At 33.0% G+C, this 26,894-nt stretch overlaps 1 protein-coding gene across 2 annotated transcripts in view; it reads right to left on the bottom strand.

Moving 5' to 3' along the window:
* Positions 1-26,894, bottom strand: part of Nachra7 (nicotinic acetylcholine receptor alpha7 subunit) — a 306,590-nt gene that overhangs the window by 87,037 nt on the left and 192,659 nt on the right. For both annotated transcript variants that reach the window (XM_076319086.1, XM_076319087.1), the window contains exon 3: positions 8,209-8,253. In XM_076319086.1, coding sequence (XP_076175201.1) covers positions 8,209-8,253 — 45 coding nt within the window. The remainder of the gene's footprint in view (positions 1-8,208; positions 8,254-26,894) is intronic.

Genomic DNA, 26,894 nt, shown 5'->3' with positions numbered 1-26,894 from the left:
TTAAGTACTTCATGTTTCGTACGAACTTATAAAAATGTTTAACATTCATTTTCTTGGATGCGGAAGATACTTGTTATTTTTTATTACGGAATATCTTACTTCGTTAATTTTCATTTCAAAGAACTTTTTCTTGCATTTATAACAACTAAGGGAAACAATATATCATAAACTCTGAAAATGAAGGATCACCTAATTGAGATAAGGCGGATAATCGATAACCACTTGGATTGGCACCGTGACACTGAAGAGTTTTTGCCCTGCAGCAAAACGAGAGTTTATTTATTCCGCGTGAAACTTCGGCAACAAAACTGTTAATAAGTAAACTTCATAAAATTCTGTTCACCGATATATTACTTTTAGTCTCTGCTGCTGTTATATCAAACAAACGTAAAAGAATTGAAAATTTAAATTCTAGAGGCATACAAAATCATAAACGAAAGATTCCCAGTATCGAGTTATCTTTGGAATTATAATAGAATCACCTTTTCACTGATATAGAAGTGAACGAACAATTACACATTTAATAATGTGATACAATATGTTGGAAAAACTATGTTCGGTAGAAAAATTAGTGTAACGAGGATTGATACTATTGAATTATAAAATAAATACTGTAAGCCTTAAAAGAGGGAAGCGTTTCGTAAAATGAAATTTTGTTGTTCGTTAATAATTTTAGGGAGTACCTAACTTTAAGGCAACTGTGACACTCCTTGTTTGTGAAGATTTATGCCAAATTCTCACAAGTAGTATACAATACTTACAACGGAATAGATATCAAATTACTGAAAACAACAGAAATTAATTTAATAATCTTAAGCAGAAATAAATAGTTACCATCGACTATAGTATTATACATTGTGACAAATGCTAGAACACGCAAGATAAAAGAAACATGATAGTCGCTCAAAAAGTTTTGTCGTTCGATAAGAAACGGAGCTATTAGATTGGTCGTTTTATTTTTCTAAAGATGGTACTACTGTTTGATGAACACGTGTGAAGTTTCACGTAGATCTGTCGACTCATTCGTACATTTACGGTTGTTCAAGGTTGAAGTGTCATAGAATTTTTTTACGATGGAGAAAACGACAAAACTTATCGAACGAGCTAGTATTTATTCGAACGAAACAAACTTTCGTCATTACAGAAGACACTTGATAGGATACGTCGAGTAGCTGAACTCCCTTTCCCTCTCCTTCTTTTTCTACTCACCTCTCTTAGGTGAATGCACAAAACTAGGGTGAGAAACGGAAATAGGGACACGACGGAGGCTAACAGAAGAGTGAAGCGAAGCTCGGGAGGCATAGTGAGATGGCAAGAGGGAAAGAGAGTGCACCTAGCGCTGACTTCGCTCATAATACCATAGAGCCGTTAAAGCTCACAGACACGCAAGTACTCCGCCTACTCGAATCGTGCTCCACTCTTTTCTAGTGGAAGCCAAGAAGTTACACCCTACCGAGAAGTTCGTTTCTGCAATCATGGACTTTCACGTAACTACGTCCCGGTACGACTGTGTTAAGCGACTGCACTTCAAGCCGCCTCGGAACTACTTCGTTGATACCCTAATCGAAACCGTTCTGAATCCCGAATTCGGTGAAGCAGCCTGAGGCATCCTAGAACTGATTTGGCTAGGAAACATTTTTCCATTTCGAACAGATTTATAGAGTACAAACGAGCGAGGATAAAACGTTTCGTCTCGAATCCTAGTTTCCCTCAACTCGTTACCTTGCCTTTCTTTTAACTCTTTAGCCCTCGAAAGGCTTCTTTAGGATTCTGACTTATGGCAACAATTTCATTGACGTACAATATTTATCATATTTTGGTATTGTTGGTACGTGACTAATGAGGAAACAGAAATGTTTATTGGTTCAACTTGAGAACTATGTCATATTTTGCTGCTGCTACTGTGTGACTTTAAGGGAGAAATATATTTTCAATGAAAGTTGTACTGTTTTTAAACGATTATACTTTAGTAGACAAATTGTTCTGGAAACAAAGTTTCGAGTACTTTTCAGATTTAGTTTAAGATTCTCCTGATTTTTGTTTTATACGGCATTACTTGCAATATATACATACACATATATACACGTACATATAATAATTGTATACGATATGTGATAATAATAATAATTGAATGGGATAATAATAGCTTGTGATATCGAAAATTGTTCAGATCTTTGCTCAATAGAATCGCATTTTAGACTAGTAAAGACTATCGTCGTGTTGGTGAAATTGATTTCAAACTTTATATGTGAAACATATAAAAGTAAACGCAATATATTTGACATCATTAAACAGACATTTGTTCGGTGGAAATCGAATACAGGGTTTTAGCAACAGAATATTCAGCCAATGAATAATACATTCTATTTTGAATGATTTGTAAAGTGCAAAAACTATTCCTTGGATGGCTAATTCTAGCACTCTTTAAGGTTAAAAATATTGGTATTTAAATGAGAATACATTGTCATGGCAATGTTTATACAGTACTTTATTTCAAAAAATATTGTAGGCGAACGCAACACTATGTTTATATTTTTTCACGAAGTACTGTAGATGCCGTGTTTAGACAGTAAATACATTATAAATTCCACGATTCCTCGAGCAGCAATTGAAACGAGTACTCTGACAGGTTTCCTAGGTAGGAAAGAATGAAGAATTCCGGGAACGTGAGTGTTCGCTTGATTAAGTCTGCTTATACTTCACATAGCAGATGTCGAGTGACAACGAATGCCGTCGAATGTGCAACAAAACGTGCCCCCCATCCTTTCCATGCTCTGAAAAATATTTCACACGTCGAACGAAGGATGAGACCAGTAAACAAAGGTATTTTTCAATTTCCTTCAAGAGAAGTGTTCCGAAATTGACTGCGTGACAACTGGGTAAACGACAAAGATACAAATAGAATACGTATACGATATAACTCGAAATTAAATTCCTTATGAGACTCCTTAACCGACAGTCAGCTTCAAACAATAAAAAAATTACTCTAAATTTGGAAATACGAGTAATCATTCGTTAGAAACTTTAATTAATATTTGTATCTAATAAAGATATGTAAAAAAATTTGTTCTTAATTTTAATTATGAGTAAATACAATCTTTTTACTTATTTTTGTCATTTAAATTGTGTATTTAATTTCTTTCGTCCAATTGAGAAATAGCCAATCTTTATCAGGCAGCAGTATAGGCTGTTCCAGTGAAGGTTTAATAGAAGTTAAATATAAACACCAAAAAAATATATTATCATTCCAATTAAATTCTAAAACTGTACAATATTATCAAGATTTTGATTCTAATAAGAGCACAATGTATGGAATAACACAAAAGAATTGTTTCGAGCAATGTTGCAAGGATATTATCTTCAATGTTTATTTCGTTAGTCGAACTATAGTGCAGAAATGAGATTTTCGGATAATTTTTTGTAAAGATGCAAATTAAAATTGTGGAAATTGTATTAACGTTTAGTTCGACCAACTTGGTAATTGCGTACAGTGTGCTCTACCGTACACGAGTCTTTAATAACTAATCAACACCCAACTCGCTGACATGAAATACCGTGCACATATGCAAATTACGGGACTCTGGGTACATATTCACGTAATACGTATTCCTCACACGTTGCGGTGTCGGGATCCAGAGATGCAGTATGTACCTTTGCATTCTCTATCGCGAGACCTCAATGAAAACTATGCAAATGCATTGCAACGGTAGCTCATATAAGTTCACTGAGAATTAAGGAAACTTTAAGACGAGGCGCATCATATTATACTTATTGTACGTTGTCTTGGATTATGCTATACTAGTATTGCGCGACTGCATTAGGTTCTGTCGTTTTGTGTTCTACCGAATGTCACGATAGAACGAATTGTGATCATTTAGAGGTCGAGTTTAAATTCGGTTCGAAGCACTCCATGATATTTTGTCAATCGAATGCTTGAACATTGTATTTTAAGATAAGTTTTATAAAACGAGTAACTTCTCGAGCGCGTAAGATTATTGTAAACGAATGAACATGTTTGATGTCCATTTTTCAATATTATGGTGAACGTGTTTATGTGTACCTTTCAAACAGTAAACTGACGTGCTACCGCGGAGAGGTAATGAAGTTATTTATGACGCGCATAAATAAGCCTCTCAAGTCTCTCTAATGTTTACAAATTGCACCGTATGAATATTCGAAGTCATTTTCCACGAAAATTGAGCCGCAAATGTACGGATACATTTTAATTCACATTTTCGTCTTGTTTTGTCACACGGAATCGTCACCTTGTTATTTGTAACACCAGGTACGGGAGGTTTTCGGTATGCCCGAAAAATATTTCGTTTCGATTGTCCCACTCTTCTTCGTTGAAGCAAATGTGTTCGATAGAAATGTTATTAGGAAAATGTAGGACGCGGTTTCGATACGTGGCAACGTCAAATATATCTTGAATATCTCCGAGTCTTATTCGGAGTCGTTGAATATCTCCGAGACTTACATTCAACAAGATATCAGCATTGCAAGTCAAGTGCAGCTGTGCGTTCTGCTCCCTTAGTACATGCACTTGACGTCCGAGGGTACGCGGAAAAAGTTAAAAAGCAGGGAACAAAAACTTTTCAACGACGTATGAAAGATTTACACGCCTGCATCTTCTGCAACAAAACCGAAATGCTTTGTGTAATGTCGTAAAAGTTGAAAGTGACATCGTCACGGTACATAATTTTGTTTCAAAGTGGAGAAATCACGAACGGCTTTAAACGAGGTTAAAAGAGCTTTAACGAAGTGAAAGAGTTAATGTTACTACAATCGAATAAGTTTTATACGTATATACGTGTAACGCATAGTAGTGGTAAATTAGAATTCGTATCATTTTATTAATTGTAATGTTTCATTTGTGGAATACTAGACGGGTAATTATATCAACGAAATAATATTTTTCATTAAAATTGTCCGATTTAATTTACGATCGATTTATTTTCGTTAAGCACTGACATTTTCCGTTGTGTAAATAATCATAATTCACAAAGTCCATTGTCTTGAAACAGTCAAGCACACATGCACAAATATTTAAAGTTGAATACAAAGCTTCCTACGAATAAATTTAATTTTGTATTTTTTATCCATTGTCTCGTGTAGAACGATCATGTTGCTATTTGTACCAATAGTTATCGAACACTGTCTACTACCGTTTGCAAGAGTTTGAGGTATCAGAAGGTCAATTTTCAACTAAAATAAAGTCCGAGATATTGTGTAATGTGCACTCTTAAATTGTTTTCGTTTTGTAAGCTAGACCAAAGTCTCGTTAAAAAACCGACCTTTTCCCCTTCGTAAAAGAGTTATACTCAGAGGTTTGCTACTCCTTCCAACATTACTTTTTAGCAAACTTTACTCCTAGTTTAAACGCCTTTGTCACATAAATGAATACGAGTCACACCTTAACGAGGCACTTCCCACAATACAATCGCTGACTTTCTGGTAAATTAGATTTGCATCCACTTATGAATGATTATGCAAAACGTCTCATAGAAATTTGAATAGCCTGAGGAATGCCCTGATAATAAGAATTATTTATTTTCGCCGTGTGTCCACGTCTGCATCGCTGTAAAATGTGTCCATTTTAAACGATACCATTACTTTTCTCTTATTATCAATTGTGAAAATGAATCTCGATTAGTTGAAATCCATACTGTCTTTTACTTTTTTACAACAGCAAAGTACTTATGACAGAACTAACTATAACTATCTCAAAACCGTAGTTTTTTTTTCTCCGATTATCTATTCAATTCGATACCAGACGCACGAACTCTCCGAGCCTTGTCAATAATATTTTTTCTGACTCGATGAGGAAGCTCGTTGCGGAACAATTTGGCACGAATGTTGACGTTCCCAATAGTCTCAAATATTAATTTCTGAATCACCGAACGGCAATCAAGAATACGTGATTAAGGCTGCATACGATGTGGCTTCTGTTCCGTTGTAATTGTTGACACAGGTCGTAGGGTGGTCGGTCGATTTGTCAATCGGGCAAAACATCATCGTCGAATCGTTAACTGCGAATTTGGGTCATTGCAAAGCCGTTCTTGCTACGGCTCGGTAGAGGTTGTGAATGAGGGCGAGGATTGACGAGGCATAAGCCGTTGGAAATGAGCAACGACAAGCGTTTTAAAGCGCGGTTCGAAACCTTCTGAAAGGAAATATTACGGCAGTCTACCCTAATAAGGGTGCGCCACTTCAGCCACTCTGTCGGGGATACCTGTTGCCGTGACTCTATTAATAGTTCCAGTTGATAAGAATCTGTTATGACCACGATTCGAAGTTGAAGATATACTTCAGCGTCGTGATATTTCTCTCGTAGTTCTCTAGATATCTGAGTAAGAACGTCATTGCTGTCCACCATTTTTGTACAAAGTACCACCCATGAAAATTAAAGAACCGATGCAGCAGATTATCAGCTTATCGCTTACTATTAGAAACTTCCTTGTCAAGAGAAAAAAAGAAATCTTACCAAAATGTACATCAGATGTCTGCACTATTTAATCGTATAATGTGTTTAATTGTTTCCCTATGGTTCCCTTCTTCCCGTAAGAATCGAAGAATCTTCTATAAATCTTATTTCGCTGACATTGTTCTATAAAAAATGTTATATACTTGATAACTTTACAATGTTACAGTACCTTCGGAACTGAAAGCTCTGTAAATAATGATCGATTCTCTCTGTTATCTGTGCGACAAAGTTCTCTTTTACACTCTTAATAATAAAGAGAACAGCTATCAGGACGAGTTAAATTATTATTTTTTCATTAAAGACGGTTATCCTTTCCCATTTAGTTGTCCAATTTAAACATCGTTTCGCGAAATCAAATCCAACTTTCCTGCAGCGCTCTTTTAAATGGAGCTTTTTCTTAAAGGATTCGCTTTGAAAACCTTAGCTAGTTGGACGATTTTATTTACTTTGCAGCATGAATTTAAAATTACACGTAAAATTAATCTTTTATCTTTTGGAGACAGAGCGTCTCTCGTTTTACCTTCATCGGATTTCCCATAATGTGCAATATTTTAAAAATGTGCTGAATCACAATTGCATTGGTATTCGATATTAACTCAATTTCTTCACTGCAGTCTTTTTTGTTTTATAATCCATTCAATTATAAATTAACCGATGGTTTAATAATAAATTTAATTTGCAAGAGTTAATTGGTTACTCGTTGACACACAACCTCTTTTCCTTACTCAGCTAATATCAATTTCTACTATTTTTCCTTGTAAAACAAAAGTTTCCTTAGAAAGTTATTTGTAACATAATTCATAAGATTGACTCGCTACAAGATACGAAACCGATTTAATATTGAATTCTCTGGTTATAAATTTGGTTTTATTCATTCTTCATTGAAACATTTAAAATTTTTATGAATCGAAAAATTGTTTAGAATACTCCATATTAAAATGTGTTAAATTTCTTTTTAAATTTTTTACAATATTTATATATTATACAATTGATAAAAATTCTCAGCGTTTTATATCATAGCAAAAACGTCTAAATTGTTTAATTGTGCATTTCAGTTATTGTATTTTTATCAAAATTAAATTCTATCGTATATGTTTTCGTTCACGTGAAATATTTTCCGTTAATAATGAAACCTTTGATAAATTAGTTTCAACAAGTCAAAACGTTTCAATTTTTGTTTTTAATTATTTTGGACAGCGCGAAACAGTTTGAAAGATTCTAAAGCAACAAGTGCGTTTAAATGCGAAACAAGAGGATGATTAAAACAAATTTGACTTTGTAATACATATTTTCATTGTTTTTTCACTTATCCACTGAAACTGATCGAAAATATTTTTTAAATTCTATCATACTTGTAGGCAAGTTAGTCTATAATATTTTAACAAAGATTTTATAGAATTTATAATCTTGAAGTAGTTAAAAAGCATGAGAGAATTTTTAAATTAGAATATACCCACTCTTGACCATTCGAATATTTATTTCTTATTAAAATAACAAAACTAGTTTGAAATAATGTTTAAATGATTTCAATCTATATGCATATCTTTTATTACTTTTTTATGCATACTTATAATTTTGTATAATTTTGAGACAAAATCGTTAGAATTCAGGATTTTGTTTCTTGAAGACGACTTGGTCTTAAATCGCAAATGTTTAAAGAAACGAATAAAAGAAATATATACTTGCATCCTAATTTAATAGAATTTATAAATTTTAGAACTTACCAATTTGAGCCAAAGATTCGTGATAAGCAGTTGGTTCTTCTCGTCCTGAAATATTAAAAACGCAGATTTTAGTAGCTGTTTATTAATGCTATTAATACTTATACTAGTAAGTACTGTTTCGCAGTTTTGCGCGGATTTTTGAAACTGCATACGTGCGTTCAGATAGCTTATCTTCGATCCTAACCAACAGAATTTTTTATTTGAAAAGGAAGAAAGAAATGACATATGTACCAACTGGGAGCTCGTTTTCGTTATCAAATTATGAGAAACTTCACGCGGTTGTGAAATCTTCAACAACAGAATACATGCCTTGTAAAATACTATGTTTGAAACGAGGACCGAAATTGGCTATTTTCTACCATTTTTCTTCGCAATATAAGAAAGCTTCAGAAATGTGATTCATGAAGAATTAAGTGCAAGTGGATCCTGTGTACATCAGGTAAGACATCACTCGTGTTACACAATATCGCTCGAACAGTTACCACTTCGCATTTGTAGCTTATTCGTTGTTCTACCGTTCGAGTATCTCGATTTCGTTTCGTCTTCAGAACAAATTGTGAAACGTATCACGTAAAGCAATAGGTTTCCAGTGTCGTATTCAATCGCATTCCACCTTCGATTACAATCGTGCCTCTCTAACAGAAGGATTACCCAAGTAGCATCAGTATACTTCACATTGGATTTGAAATCAAAAACGTAAAGCTTTGAAAAGACCGAAGTGCAATGGAGATACGGATAGAAAATGAAACGTTCAGGTGTCTAAGTTCTGGATCAATTGAAACGAACGAGTTTTCATTGAATTTTCATAAATGTTGCAAATATATTTAAGAATCTAATATATGGTATATCGGTGATGACAGTAGGAATTGTAGTGAAGTTGTAGTCTTGTAAAATATTTAATATTATTTTGTGAATAACGAAATCGTTTAGCTAAATATATATATATATATATATATATATATTATTAAGAGCAGATTATAATACAGAACGTATTTTACATTGAATTCTTAAAGTAACGAAGATAGCGTGAAAACTTTCGAAATATCCATCTCTCATATTTCCATATAAATTCCGTTTAAATTTTCATTTAGAAGGGACGAAGGAAATCGTTTCTATAACGCTGGTTTCCCATTAACCGTAACTAACACAATGCACTGTAAACTTTCGTAATTATTTTCCCCTACCCCTTGGTAGCGCCCCGAAAGAGGAAAAGAATTCACTAATAAAATAAAGGCACCGCCATATTTTTTGGCGAAGAGCTCAACACTGACAAGGAACATAGATCGTCTTCCCGTCTCGTTATCTTATTTATCGAGTTCGCTCGGGATTACTAACTAGGTCGAGGCAATTAATAAAACGCAATAAGCCCGCTAACTCTGTCTTTGCTTTAACCAACGACAAGCAGGAAAGAAAATCACGGACGGTCATTAATAACGTCGAAAAGTAGCCTCACTCGAGGTTCCTTGCTTCGACACTCACCATGTAATCATTTATCGAATTCCGTAGCAATTTATGATTCGTATCTCCCTAGAGTTTGGACAGCGCATCAATCACGAAAACCAATTACACCGAACTGTCTCCAAGGTGGAAACATCGCACGTATTTTCTATCCAGAGCTCTTACTGTCCGGATATTCGAGTACCCGAAATAGTCATTGTAACTGAAATTTGGATCCCAAATCCGAGTCTCAGTATCCGGATATCCGAACTTGAATCTGAGTCGTCACGTCTAGACAAACACTATCCACGTTTCCTTCTTCACACATATCAATAATACTCTCGGATACTTAAAATTCGGATATCCATAAATCCAAGCAACATTAAGAGTCCTAATTATCCATTAAAGTATGTGTCTCTTGTTTTCTATTTTTGAAACTCGCCTACAGAAAACTCGCCACTTTAAGAGAAACTTTTCGTCACGAGTGTCAGGGTTTGTAGATGCTGTGACGAGAACAAAGAGTAATATGTTATGAGTGTATGTTAAATAACAGTAACAATTGCAATAATTCAAAATTATTAAAGGTTTCGATTATCGAATACTTGTTCTTAGGTTCGAAATAAACGCTACCATAAATTTTGTCGATGCTCGCAACAGCATACGTAGTACCTTCTCTTTTATTAAATTCAAAATACAGGGTATCTGCGTAAATTTTCGTTACGTTCCTTTCTCTCTAAAATATATTAACCATCTTGCTCAAAATAATTTTAAAAAACGATGATTTAATTTATGATCCAATTGTTTCGTTCAATGTATACTTTTCTTACCGAAATATCAACGTGTCATAAATAATATCTATTTATTTATGCAAAATTTATGCACAGTCATAAGCTTACTTTTATACATATTTATCACAGCATTCACTCTTAAGAGCTGAGAATAGTAGGTTAACGACTCCCAGTTTTTGTACATAAAAAGACGTAGTATCAGGTTAATGGCTTTCAGTTTTTGGAAACGAAGGAATATAGCGGCAGGTTATCCAGTATTAAAGTGTTGAAGCAGATTATAGAGTGGTTGAACAAAACATAAGCTCGGCTTAGCGTTTGGTTTACCACAATTCGGTATCCGTAATAGTATAAGACGTAAATTGATCCCAAGATCCTTCGAATATATAACAATCGGAATCCTAATGTACAATTTAATTGAACACTAAAAGCATGAACGATGTAACAATGATATTTTCGCAGTTTTTATGAATTTTATCCACAGGTTTTTGTTTGTATAGGAGAAATGTTTAATATCAAGTATTTCCGTAAGTATAGCTACAATTATTTCATTTGAATATTCTTATTACGGTGCGTGAAACAGAATCTAAAATTGTTAACAGAATATCAATTTCTTGAATTGATACACTTTCAGAATGAAATTGTGCACGTACCTTTTAATGATATTTGAACAAATTTTAACAAAGTCTCCCAATTGTATTTTATTTTTATATACATATGCGAGTATATTCATGCATACAGCTTATGTACATCTTACACGTTACATGGTAATAATTGTAATAAGTAAAAGTTGTTAAAAATTTAGATTTTCGAATAGTTGTCTTAACTTTAGAATAAATGGTATCATAAATTTCTTTTGGCACTTGCAACTGCCCACATACTATGTTCTTCTATGTAATAACATAAACTTTTTTAATATAACAATTATTAATATTTAAGTAAATTAAAATAAATCCTGTACGACGATTCTTCTAAACTATATCTTCGTTTTCTAGAGCTCTCTAACTGTTACGTACTCGATGCAAATGCTCTTTCTCGATTCTCGATCATACTATTCTTTCAAACTTCTCACATACACATAACACACTCATGTCACGTGTTACCTAGCGCCCTGAACTCCATATGCAGTCTTAGAGTTCATTCAGTCTCTTTGCATAACCTCTACTTTAAAAGGGTATCCTGATCTTGTACTTTGGAAAAATCGATTTATTTTTCTCTGTTTCTTCTGAGTTAGCTTCTTAAAAATATTCTTCTGAAAAACTTCACTGAAATTTGTAAAAATAACGTAGCTTTAAGTGTTTTAAATCATAAAAATCACAAAATAGTGGAAATTCTATTACACATACTCGTCACTTGAAATGTGTTTTCCTTCGAACAATATTTTTCAAAATATTTGACACGATCTTACAAGGATTTTAAGAGGATAAACTCGAAACTTGGAGTATACATAAAATAGAGATACAAAACTCTTTGTTGCTATATTTAAAATAAGTTAGTTTTGTAAGCATTAAATTATGAAATTTTTAAAAACTTGATATCAAAACTCGATATCCTTTTACAAACATTTCTTTTTAGTGAAGAATGATAATAACCTGGAATACAATGAGTTTTAACTAAAGTTTAAAAATATTCAGAAGTTGAAAAATTAACTAAATTATTGTAAAGTATACTACTTTCTTATTTATACTATGTTATTAAAAATCACAAAAATATCCAGTGAAATTTATTCGAATCTTTAACCACGTACCTTCAAAACTGCCCGATTCAAATAAATTTCAATACGAGTAAAAATATGTCCGAATATTTTCTAAATACAATACAATATGTACGTAGAGTTAAAGTAGCGAAGTGAACGATAACGAATCATTCGACAGCAATGGAATTTAAATTTTGTTCCATCGTGGTGGAAATTGTATAATTTTTTCCTCTTTTGATTCTCTGATTACCTCCATTCTACGACAATCCTCGTCCTCGACCCTTCACCATATATCACGAAGTTAACAATCGATGCTTCGCTTGATTCTCAGCGTCGCAAACGACGACACCATTCCCAAGGAATGTATCTAAGGTAGGTCATCCGGCTTATCATTCGCCTGTCCATGCGATAAACTGTTTTTCGATAATTGGATCTTATAGTTTGCTTCCACCCTTTTCAAAGAGCCCGTGGAAACCATTCGAAAGCCCGATCTAAATCCATGCGGTTGTTCTCCGCGATCACTTATCATTTATAATCTCGTTACAACTTTTCATCGCTATTAAAACGCTTTCAACCTTATACATTTCCCATAATTAATCGTAATTATGCACGAAACATTGCTAACTTGAAATGAATGCCACTTCGACTTCCACTTCATTAGAACAGCGATGATAGCAATCTATTTGAAAGACACTTACTAAATTTCGAGTTCACGAATTGAATCGAAGGAAGTTCAAAAAGTAATAAAGAGCAAAAACTTTCACATTATTTCTATTAGAAACGGTTGAATTTTTCAGCACCATCGAATTTTAAGCGAAACGGATACGTGTTTAATTACTTGTCGTTTCACTCGAGCCTTGGTCGAAAAATAACGAAACGATTTACTTTAACGTATCGAAAGGTTCGACGTTGAAATTAATAGCCAAAGGCAAGCTCGAAGGTGGACAAAGTTCTGTAATTTTTCGACACGAATTAGAATTGCAAATTTTAAAGGAGTTAGAGCACTTCGATAGTTCCTGCTAGACTAGAAAGTCTTCGAACGAAAATTGTCTTTTGGCGTTCAAAGCGTGTTGTGTACCCGACATTGCGATTTCGACGTTAAATCAATATCTGATGTAAGATGAAATGGGCTAAGGGGGAAGGCGGAGATAAATGAAATTTCTCTCGCTTTGCTAAAACTCTTTGATGCTTCCTTCGCAACCATGCTCTCTCTCTTGTTATCTGGAAATGGTCCAAGGTGTTCTGCTATTTCTTCCTTTCCCGAGCCTCTAGGAATTTTTGAGCGTCCTAAGGCAAAGACTTGGAAGTTTAACGAGACGGCGACTTCAACGTCACCGCACGTTCATCTTCGGTTAACGAGGAAAAAAAGTTTGACCACGACGTGCCGGCACGGATGGTCGAGCATTGCCTGGGCTGCCAGGAGAACTCTGACAGACGAAAAACTCGTTTATCTTACACTTCGCTTCCTGTACTTTTTCTAGATTCTTGGCAGCGTTAGAACACGAGTCTTATGATGCTATTCTGGCTGCAGAGGTAAATGGATAGAGCCCTTTTGTTCGAGGAGACCTAAAAAGTAAACGTTGTTTATACCGAGGCAATACCTTGAATTTATTTCCAGATGTTTCGAAGGAACGTCCAATTCTTTAACCTTGTGTTGTGACAGACACAACACAAGTTGTACATAGGCTGTACAACAGTGTATAGTTTATATATATGTAGTTTATATAGTAGAGTGGGATAGTATTCGCCTGATAAAAGAATTATAATCAAAGTAATTCCAATCACTGGTCAAATAGTTTGATTTCACTCAAAATCATTTTACATAGTAAATATTTTGATACAATTAGCCTGAAAATTCAACACAAACAAATATGTTAAAATAAAGTTTAAGTTGAACAATTTGATAATTAATTTTAATGAAAGTTCGTATTAGAATAATATTTATCATGGATAAAATTATTTGTACGTTATGAGAAACTTATTTTGTGTATTATGAAATTAATAGATTTAAATATATTAAATCCAATTTAAAATACACCACCATTCCAAAAATTTGTGAGATATTATTATATTTGATCACTTTTATATATGTATGTTTGATAAAAGAGTAAAAGTTTGATTATTATTTAAAAAAAATTAATAATATTTTCAATTTTACTGTATTTGTAAAAAGAATAATGTACATCGTTACAGAAAATACGAGTACAAGAATCAAAACATTAAAATTATTAATCTTCCGAGTGCTTAACGTTCAATCCTAGTTTCAATATTCGAACAATCGTACAAGTAAATTGTACATAAGTGTAATATATTTTACATAATTGTCATGTATGTATGAACAATTGCACAATGTCTAGTAGGGACAACATTTTCCAGGAAAACTAATATATTTGTGTAGTCGTTGCGTGATTCGATGTATTTTCTTAGAAACATTGCTAGAAAGACATTAGAAATTCATTCGGGAGAGGTTTTCTGTAGGATTTTGTTCTTAGTTATTTGATTTTATGTAAATTGCAAACGTGCTCGAGGGTTTAATTTATGTCCTCCATACGGTAAAACTTATTCAGATTATTTCGATTTTATGGAACCGAGGAGAACGTTCAGAATTTGTTCTGGCGGACTGAACATCGCCGCAAGAGCATTGCGGTCATTTTAATCACCGCCCACAAGACCTGTAACATGTACAGCCGAACCTTGATATAGCCACTTGACACGTGTACTCCTTGCACGATTCTCCATGACCTAAATTATTATCCTTCCGGGTAAGAGGAATTTATTCTTTATTGGATTTCCATCGATCCGAGGAACATTTACCGGTACCGAACAATTTCCACGTGTAAGGGACGAAGCTGTTTCGCAATCCTTAATTGACAGTTACACGTACCCTCTCATGAAAATACGTATATTGTAGAGATTTGCGGTGATCATTGATTTATAATGGTTAATTTTATTAGAGATTAACTTTTCGTGAATATTTCGTAACATTGTATCCTGCATTGCACGGTTAAATGTGTATCGACTATTTCATGTCAAATCGAACACACATTTCAAACGTTGAGAGTACATATCTCAAATTTTGATGAAATTCAGATGTATTGCAGTCACTAATGATATTTAGGTAAGTATATCTCGAAAGATTTTTCAAACTGTTGAAAATTGTTAATCTTACAGCTATTAAAAGATTACGAAGTTACAAAGAAAATGAAAGTCGTTGCAAACTCTTGCAATCAGCCTTTACAGTGCCACTTTCTCTTCGATTTTTCACATACAATTTCGTAATAGCGCAAAATAGAGCAAAACTTTTCATATGGAAAATATTCAGCTCTTATTATTCCGTTCAGTGCTTTATCATTCTGTTGGAAGAAAGTTCTATGAAAAGTTGCGTTAAAAAAATAAAAATAACATTAAAAGTTTCGAGACTTGATTTCATCTTCTTAAAGAAATTTCCTGTGGACAAAAAATTTCTCTATATATGCACTATTATGCTCTACGTGCACACAAACTTTCATTAAAATCAGTCTTACAGGTAAGAAGAATTTCCTTATAATATAGTGTACGAATACTTTTGGGAGCTACTGTATTTATTATTTATACGAAATACGATACTGATTTATTACATATTCAGAAAAACCGAGTATTTTATCAAAAGGGCTATTCAAGAATATAGGCTCAAATTTTATAGGTTTAAAGTGCTGAATCATAGATAGAAGCCCATGTAATTTTCAAATCAATGGGCATTGCTTGACAAAGCCACCAAGACGACTTCGCAAGGAATTTGGGACTCGAATCTCCAGAAACTCCTGTGGGAGCATGAATCGCAAATTCGTCTTTATTGCACCGCATCTCCAACTTATAGTGTGCACTTGGATATATATAGCGTAACGAAATCGTCTTTGAGAATATCTTTTTACAGTGCTCTCTATAGTCCTCCTAGTCTCCTCCTAAAATCAAAAATTCTACCTTCTAAAAATTTCAAAGGTGCAGAAAACCTTCCTGAAACGACAGTATCATTACTGAACATTTGTTCGCTAGAATTTTAATATTCTTTTACTCACATGGGAGAATATCTCGCGTGAGATAGAAAAAAAAATGTATAATTTTCAGAAAAAATTTACCGGGATACGAAAAAACAATTATTTTAATACGAATCGTTGTAGAAGTACAAAAAACAATTATTTCAATACGAATCGTAGAAGAAGTACTGTAAGTTACGAACTATCATTCTCTTGGAAAGGGAGATCGGTCTTCAGAATAATATTTTTACCCCTCTCTTTGTGATATTTCGAAGAGGAAACTTTTAAAATACACGGATGGCAACGAACAAATAAAAAAAGACACACAACATTTCATTAAGTTTATATTGTATTATTTTCATACGTACTCACATAGAAAACAGACATTGAATATAAATTAGGGAACCACATTTGAATATTGCATTTTACGAGTTTCTCATTTTGAGTTTTCGTTGAATATCGCTTTTAGTTTTACGAGAGAATATACTGCATAAAGAACAGGCAGTTTTTAAAATTAGAGATTGAAACACATGTTATTTGTTACCACAAATGTATACAAGCCAACGTAGGATGCTTCGGGTAATAAGAAATTGTTTAAATATTAAATATATTTTAGTTTTCTCGATGATAAGCATCTTTGTAAAGATGATGACGATTTAAATAATTAAAAGAGGTAGAATTATAGCTTCTCTGCTTGATAGTGACGTGTTTAAACAAAATATTTATCATCGTTTTGATCTTTACTTAAAATTCTATTTGGAAAAATGATGGTATTATTTGTATATTATAAGAAATGAAAGCACTATAAATGAAATAAAAATAAAAAATAATAGTAGAAAAGGCACATTTATAATAGAAGTAATGAAATGAATCTTACCAATACACGTGAATGGATGTCTGGTGCAACGAAAAATATAAAACGACAATATCAGTAATTATGCGGATAATTAATTACATTTTAAATAGAGTGAAAATTAATGTGATAAATATGAAAACAGGTGGATATTCTGAGTTGAAAGTAACTCACATAAGGAACAATTTAACATAGAATTTAATATAGTATTTGATTCAAAAATTGTTCCTGATTATTCGTGGTTAATAGTTTCGAATCATAATAAAGTTTCACTTAAAATGGTATCGAATTTTTCATTAACCAATGAAAATACATTTATCGTTAATTTCATCTCTATAATATAGGTACGTATTCATATTACCAATGATGAAGTATTCCCGATGAAAATGAATCAAAGCACCTACAACCTTATTCGAACCATAAATAATAAATATATATATATATATATTAACAAGTTACTTTACATAACAGTATAGTTTATAGGAACTTTATGGGACTTACATATTATGTTATGAATATATATATTAAATATTTAAGCTCCTTTTCTTTAGCAATCGACATCTGATCCTTACCATTTTTTCCTATAGTCTTACATATTGTAAACAGTATCGTATGACACTCAATAGCTACGCGACTCTACAATTTATTGCTCGGTGTTATCGCCAACCCTAACCCCACAACGTTCAGAGCACTCCCCAGGGTATCTGTCGTAACTTATCGTAGTATAACCTTCTTTTCATAGGCCTTCACCTTTCTTACTTCGAGATGAGACCGATACTAGAATGTACTTCAAAGTGATACGTTACGCCTATCGATGTGTCAATTGCTAATGCAAAATGAATATCTTTATATTTTTCATTGTGTCGTCATAAGAGTAAAACTTTCAATTGCGTATAATTAATGATAGTCCGAAAAAGGATTTTCATTTCGTTCCAAAAATATTCTGACACTAATATAATTTTTCTTTTAGGCTTCGTAGTTTAAGCAATCGTATACTAAATAATGAAAAATATTTTAGGTTACGTTCAAGTATAATATTTAGATAATAAAAACTTGTTCTATTTTGCATAAAATAAAATAATAAAAGAAATTGTATTTATGACCAAAGAAGTCATAATCACTTTAGAAAAGCTTTTATTCGTTGCAGCCAAGCAATGGGAATAACGAATATTTACTATTTGCATCGTTTATAAGGATAGGATAGGTTTAACTTCACAATTGTACAGACAAGATTTATTCGAATTTATTCGAATTATGCCAAACATTGGCACATGTATAGATACTTCTTAAACCTTTATAGGTTCGAGTGCATTGTTTGACAGACAGACGTAGGTGAGTACTAGCAATGGTATGTACATTCGTGTAACATCCGAGCATAACGTGTAGTAGTCATTTGAGGAATGCCATAACGTCTCGTGGTCAATTTACGTGCTCAGCTATGATGACAGGTCGATCAAATGATCAAGTGACCTCCATTCTGTGAACAACTATGTGTCTTCGATTATTGTTAAATCAGTTGAAGCTGCAAACTCCATTGATTCGCTGTTGTACCAAAGTAAATGCTGAAGTTCTGGCTTCTAAGACAAGTGTAAATTATACAACTTACTTGAATAAAGTTGTGAATACGAAGCACTGCAAGATATTCATATTTACTGCACTTTTTAAGTATTAATTCTAACGATTTTAATTTTAACCAATGCTAACAACACAATCTCAACGATTTCGTGATAATTTGATTCTTCTAATTGAATTTAGAAGTACACAAGGTTAAGATTAATTATACGTGAAATATCTCGATCGCTTCACGTCAAAGTAAAGTATCTACTCTTTGAGGTACCTTTAAAGTCGAAAGTACAATAGATAGGGATTCCAGCGTAGGAAAGAGCAGAGAAACTTTTAAAACTTCACTTTGCGTTTAAGGAGTTAAATGCACCCGCAGGGCGTACTCATCAAAATGACATTCTTTAAATTTCTCATAAGATAAACAATTACCTTCAATGGTACTGTAATTTGATCCCGTACCAGTTTTAAAGCTTTCGTGTGATTGAAGTGCAAATTATTTATGCCACCGCATCGAGTAAAAGTAGTCCAACAACAGTAAAGACATTAAGATACTTTCTGTTTCAGTTGTATTTCCCAATGGTCTAACAATGATGTCATTTAATTTTCAATCGATTATGTAAATAATCAGAGTGCTTGATTTTAATTGAAGAATACTGAACTGTTGTTTTATGAAGCAATTGTCAAGCATCTTCAACTGTACATTTCCCCGGCGTATTGTGGTTTTGTCTACTGTAAACATAGAAGTTATTTTATCTTCGATTATTATGTAACGAAGATAAACTTACTCTTTTAAAATAATGGTAATATCTTACATATTTGCAATTGGTATTTTTTTTTACAAAATCGTAAGTCATTTTGAAGTCCTTTAGAGACTTTTAGAATTTTAAGTTGCTCATCACAAGTTTATAAATTGTATAGATAAGCAAAATATGGTGATAGTTAATATTTGTATTCCACATGTGAATTTAAAAATGAATAATTATGTAAACTCAATAGTAATTGGTAATAAAACGAATAATTATATAAACTTAATGTACACGCGAAAGAAATTGTCAACGAAGCATTTTCTTTCCTTTGTGCAGGCATTTCAAAGATAATAGAAATGGTAAATTATGTTCATTATAGAGAACGAAATTGGAAACGAAAAGTCTTAGTAATCAACGTAGAAATTCGAGTGCACGTATACGAAAATGTAAGCGAACAATACACAATTCGTACCAATTTGAACCATTTGGAATATCTACATGCATTAAATAACAATCTAAATTTTTTGAAAGGTCACCAGTGTGGGGATTCTGACTTGAATCTCGGCAACGTTGTCGCTTCAATAGTCAATATCGAATTATTCCCGAGAGTAGGAGAATTGCATTTCAGAGACTGTCATCTTGGACGTTATGCATTTTCCCAATAATTGATTGTGACGAAGAGTGAATCGAATAACTATACATATGTATGAAATGTAATTCGAAATGCTAGTTGCATACTAATTGTATAAATTGATGGTGGGTCCTCGAGAATAATGTAATTAGAAAATATCTCAATTATTTTTAAGAAAATAATTCAATATTTGATTATCGATATCCGTTTTAAATACTTAAATCCCTAAATAGAAAATAATTCTTGAACTCTTGAAAATAATTCCTTTCCTAATGGTAATTTTATTAAATGCGGAAAATTAAAATTGAAGTTCTCCAAAAAAATGTAAATTTTATTTGCATTCGTTTAATTTGCGAGTATTGCATTAATTTCCAATACTTCGTGTAAAAAACTAATTATCGTGGGAGAGAACTACGTAATTTACGAAAGCGTAAATGCATACTAGTAAATAAGTGTTTGAAATGACGCGAGAATTCGATAGTTGTTACGTATGCAATAAAATTACGACTAGTGATAAATTATATTTTGTAATTACTTCGAAATAATTACTTAAAATGTGTACGCTATTCTAGCAATACTGCCTATTGGCTGAATTACATAGCAAATGATGTATTGGTAGGCGAGAAGACAATAATAGAGATTGTAATTAATGTGTGCTTCGTGTTTAACAATGGAAACCTAATTTTTCATAGTAAATATACATAATCTGAATGAAATTATAACATTGGACCAAATGAATTAATGATACAAACGATTGTGCCATCTGTAACTGATTTAAATAAATTTTGTAAAAAAAGAGGGAAAGATACTATTTTAATGTTTCTAACCTTGCCAAGTATTTTATTAATATAATATTTTATTAACATTTTCAATCAATTTATTCTGATTTTTTTTGGAAAAAGGATAATATAAAATGAATCTTAAAGAAAGGTAGAGTGTAACATACACAACTTCTATGAAGAATTATGAAGCTGAACCGAATAACTTGGTCGAGTATGTTAATAAAATGCTTAAAAAGACTAATAGGTTGTTTAATAAGTTTTGTCGAACGACACACCTAGTATATTTATATATACATTACGATAATACGTTGCATCTACCTAAGCAGTCATACTAATTTTTATAAAGGACAATAGTAGACGAGATTTATAAAGAATTAAATAAATGTAAATTTTCCTCTCGTACTATTTCTTGATTCGCAAGATTCGATCTTTCATTTTAAACAGAAATAAAATTCTTTGAATTAAGAGAAAAGTAATCGACAATTTCGTATGCATTTCATTCGAAATGGAGTCAATGGGAGTAATTGTACTTGGCAATTGTACAAAGCTACCATAAATATGATTTCAAGCATCATATAGATATAAATTTTCTGGTGTTTCGCTTGATTTTTGAACATCACGAAAGATAGTACTTTGTGTGTTACATAATCCTGGCTTTCAGAGGAACATGTTTAGGTATGCAGATTTGAATTTCAATTTATTGTACAGGGTATAGGAAGTTGGCTCTCAGAACCTTCTGCCTTACATATCTCAAGTTCTGGTCATAGGATAGACTGGTGCACCGATTGATTTACAGTTTTAATGGGTTCTGCAAGTTAGGAAATGCAAGTAGTGTTCACTGGAAACATGGAGACTGTTACGAATTACATTTAGGGAAGCCGATTCCGTCACGGTATTTCCTGAGTTCCCTGAGAAACGAGGAGCTTGGATTCCATTAAGTGTTACACGAAATACATTTAAACTTTACTTCTCATATTATAGATGTAATGTTTACGTACAATTTTGAGATCTTACAGTCTACTTTACTATTCACTTGGTTTTCTCAAATAGAGCGAGTAAAATTGAAATCTTTAATAAAATTTGAAATCATTCACCTATAACCTTAATGAATATAATTTTACGAAGAATCAAGTCTTTCCCTTGAAATGATTTTTACCTTCAGGAATTCTTTTTTCTTTTTCTTATTTATGGGACATAAGAAAGAACGTCCTTTATAATTCTCGAATGCAAATTGTAGAATTTTCAAATCAATCCCTCTAAATTCATTTCGCTCCACAAATATATTTCAAATTTCTGTAATTTAAAAACCAGTAAAACATTCACTCATAAGACCAGAACACGTTCTCACGTACAAGTTCTCCTATTATGCACAACATATGTGACTTGCACTCGAGAAAAATGAAAGTACAACCTCAAGAATAACATCCTTAACTTAGTCACATCGATGTATCAGGAATACACAATTAAATTTTACGAAAATAGCAAATAGTTCTCTAATAAAATGTTAAAAGTATGTCAAACCACTGTTAATACTGGATAGCTAAAAGTGTCTTCTCACTTGTGTACCACGATACCGCAGGTTCATTTCCTAAGTTAGAAAATCCTGAGCTAGGAATGATAATTGAGTCGATTTTCGTTCAAATCAGTTTGTTCTCGGCGTTACAAGAGCGAGAGAATTCGTACGGTTAACGTAAAGCAATCCTTTAATTTCAACGGACACATTTTACGACCTGGATTTATATACATATATAATTTATCAATCTTAGATCTGTAATGGAGCAGCAGGAATTCTCTTCCATGTAATATATGTATATTAATGGAACGTACAGGTGAAATGTATCCCACGAAGTCTTCTTAAAGGAACATTTAGCCTTTTTGAGACAGTATCGCGATGATTAAGAAGTAAGCTGAATTTACTCCGCCGCTGACCCTAAAGTTGAGTGGCGAAACCGCCGGGTGATCTCTTGTGCCTAACTAGGAGTTACACTTGTTCCCCGAGGATATGTTTGTGTCTCTACCCTACCTTGTATTTGCATATGCCTTTTCCTTCTAACCACTACATTCGCGTTCGTGGTTTTGGTTAACACCTGTAGATTTTCATCGTATGAGACACTAATTGTGACACTTGCACTTCACATGTGTGAAGAAACATTTCGAGCATTGTCACTCCAAAGCGTTTTAACTTCGTTAGTTTTTGCCTCGCGACAAGTCTGTTGCTACTTCTTCCTGCAGTAGAAACAACTGTTGAGAACAATCGTTTGAGAATATAATTCTCTATAAATCTTACAAGGTATCTAGTTCATTGTTCTCATATTGTAGAGATTAATAATTATTATCAAGAGAAATGTATATAATAACGAACTGTTGTCTTAATAGCGAGAGTACAGGTGTGAGGTTAACGTGACTAAAGGTAATACAGACTAATAACACTACTGACAACGATTTTCGACAACGACCAGTGTCATACCCTTCCAAAGACACGCTGCACAACAACCATCCCCTGTTCAGTGCTACAGCCTCCTTTATACCACAGAATTCTGGGCCTATGTAACTTAGGTCACGAGGCCATGGTCGACTCGAGGGGTGCGAGAGACATAAGCCGGATGCGTTAGTCTTCTAGGGTGGTTGCTGGGACGATAAGCAGACGATGGGTCTGTTTCATATCAGTGTCATTGGAAAACTCCACTGTCCCTGAGACCAGTCTTCCTTTGTCAGTTACGACCCCCTGTGTAAGGTCGCACATTCCTCCGCTTGCTTCTACGCGCTCTCTCTCTCTCTCTCTCACGCATACTTGCACATTCAACCCGTCCATTTATTCCAGAATTTACGATACTACAATATGCACTCAAGTCATTTGTTTTTTATTGTTGTACGCACTACTATGTTACAAAAGTTATTATATTATACATCATAGCCTGTTTCCATTGTGTTACCTACAAGAATATAGGTATGTACCTACTAGAATATATTTCAATTCAAATATACTAGACATACAGTGCTGGACGAAAGTATTGGCACAGCATCATTGTTCTGATACAAGTGCTTATAACTATGAAACAAATTGATAAAAAGGAGAAATTTTTTAATACATTTATTTATTTATTATTCTAGATTATTATTTAACAGAAACAGTAATATAAATAAAGTGATATGCGAAATAATAACAAAAACATATTTATTGAGCGTTTTAAGCGTGGACAAAAGTATTGGCACAAATGATTGAAAGTACTTAGAAATTAAAAATTAATATTTGGTTGGCCCTCCATTCCTCATGATAACTTCCTTCAATCGTTTTGGCATTGAAGTTACCAATTTTTTTGTAAAATCCGGCTCTATATTGTTCCATTCTTGTAAAATAATAGCTTTTAATTGGTTTTTGTTTGTTATATTATATTTTCTAATTCTTTTTTCTAATTCATTCCAAACATGTTCGATGGGATTCATGTCTGGACTCTGGGGTGGGGTATTTAACGTGTGTGCGGTATTGTAAACGATCCATTGTCGTACAATATAGGCAGTATGTTTTGGATCATGGTCTTGTTGAAAATAAAAATCACGCGGGAGATTTAATTTATTAGCACTTTTAAATAAGTTTTCCTTTAATATATTTAAATATACATATTTGTCCATAATCTCATCTATGAATACTAATTCGCCAACCCCAGACGCTGCAATGGAACCCCATACCATGACTCCACCTCCTCCATGTTTCACAGTGGCTTGTAAATGTTGTGGATCCATTTCCGTATTTGGCTTTCTCCAAACTAATACTCTGCCATCTGATTTAAATATATTAAATTTACTTTCATCTGAAAATAATACGTTATTCCAGAATGTGGGATCCTTTTTTATAAATTCTTTTGCAAATTCTTTTCTCATCTTCCGATTCTTCTTGGATATGTATGGTTTCCTTCTTGCGACACACGCAGAATATCCCGCATCTTTTAACACTCTCAGTATAGTTTTCGAACTTACTTCTTTTTGATTTTCTTCATTTAACTTTGCTCTAAGTTGCGATGAGTTTAATTTACAATTTATTTTCACTTCCTTTACAATTTTCCGTTTTTCTCTAACTGTTAACTTTGAGGGACGTCCACTTCGATTCCTACTTTTGAAATCTGATTGATTCTCAAATCGTTTTACGACACTTCTAATAGTGAATCGACTTCTATTAACACTTTTTGCTATTTCACTATAAGATTTTCGCATTTTGTGCAAATTTAATATTATTTTTCTCTCTTCACTTGTAGTTTCTTTCCCTCTTCTTGACATTGTTGCTTGTTATATTTCCTATGTTGCTAATCGACTGAACTTAAGGATGACTGTTAGAAAAAATGACTATCAGGGAATCCCCTACCTATACCATCAAGTAACAATCGGATTTTTTTCCGAGAGATACAACTACACTAAATTTTGTATAATGTGCCAATACTTTTGTCCACGCTTAAAATGCTCAATAAATATGTTTTTGTTATTATTTCGCATATCACTTTATTTATATTACTGTTTCTGTTAAATAATAATCTAGAATAATAAATAAATAAATGTATTAAAAAATTTCTCCTTTTTATCAATTTGTTTCATAGTTATAAGCACTTGTATCAGAACAATGATGCTGTGCCAATACTTTCGTCCAGCACTGTATAAGTAATGTAAAACCACGTAGGTCCTGTGACATGTCTAATGAGAAACTAAGATTCAAGTAATAAGGTAGTTGCTGCGAATGACTGTGGTGTAGGTACATAAAGAAACTTGTAAACTTCAGTTATCTTTGTACCGCAATTTTTTACAACAAATACAGGAACATAACCATTATGTTTTAAAAATAATTTACTATTATTCTCATACCTTGTTTTACCTTGTTCAAAATACAGTTGCCATCTTTTATTTAGTGTTTTCTGTTTCTGAATTACTAACCTTTAGTACGTAACTTTCGTTTGTTCCAATGCACGTTATAAGACAAACATTTGGCATTGAAAAAAGTACAATTTCAAAATTGTATACATGTGGAAGAAATAGCCTGTATTATATATACGTAAGAGAATGGTACAAACGAATATAGAACAATTTAAAATTGATCCGACGATCAGTTAAGCATGTAATTGCTTCCACAATCTCAATTATTCGTAAATTCAAGTTTGAATTGTACCATATTTATTTATGTATCTGTTGCTCTTATTTATTGCGAGTTTACTTTGAAATTATACTTGCTTTCAATTCATTTTCTGAGGTGGTTTAACATATTGGTCGAAAACGTTCCGATTTGAATAAATACTCATTAGGTGCTCAACATAAATTTATTTTACATATTGCGAATACTCGGATGAATTCTACTGAAGTTTTAATGCATGCATAAAAGGCACTCGTATTCACAGTGTACGGGTCGAATGTTAATTTTTGTTTTAGAGAGCTTACGAGCAAGGAAGATGGAATTACCATCGCAATTTCCCCGGGGCAACGTAAAAGTCTTGTAACCATGTTGGCGTGTACTTCTCCTTCCGGGTCCTACCTATTTCGTCTTCCCATACTTAAAAATGGTGCAGCGTCTTATACGAGAAAGCAACAAGTTGAACAATTAATGCTAGCAAAGTAAATAACGGCGAAACAAGGGTGTCTTAAGTGCAAATGACTCGGTTGGAATAACACTGTTCCATTTGCATCTTCTTGAAGTCAACGTCCCACCAAGTAGAAACAAAATTAACAGCCCAGTTGCATTATTTCTATAACCTGCCAAATCGATTTCATAAAACTTTCCACGGTCGCCGCTCTAGGTTTTTCTATATTTTGTACACTTAACCCAATACCTTTGTTTCGACCAATTTCACTAACAGTTTTAATAGTAACCAGACTTTCGAATATTCGTTGAATTTCTATGTAACGTTATCTGTATTTAAATGCCATGTAATTTATGTGACAATCGACGTGTTAATATTCGCACGGTGGTCGGTGCATGTACACACACGTACACACAGAAAGAGAGGAATTAGTTTCCTTTTTCCTTTCGTATTTTTTGACTACAGTGAAAATTAGATTCAATGTTATTGTTTCAATTCAAAATATTCATTTTTTTTTGTAAAACTGAGAACGTATGAGTTAATATTTTTATCCATTTTATTATTTTTAAAGCATACAACACTGTAAAGATTAAAAAGGTAGTATTGGCGTTACCTGAAGTAATAC

The sequence above is a fragment of the Ptiloglossa arizonensis genome, chromosome 8 (genome assembly GCF_051014685.1).
Source record: "Ptiloglossa arizonensis isolate GNS036 chromosome 8, iyPtiAriz1_principal, whole genome shotgun sequence".
In the NCBI taxonomy this organism is placed as follows: Eukaryota; Metazoa; Arthropoda; class Insecta; order Hymenoptera; family Colletidae; genus Ptiloglossa; species Ptiloglossa arizonensis.
The sequence above is the reverse complement of the archived record's forward strand: the minus strand, read 5'-3'. Positions and strand labels throughout refer to the sequence as shown.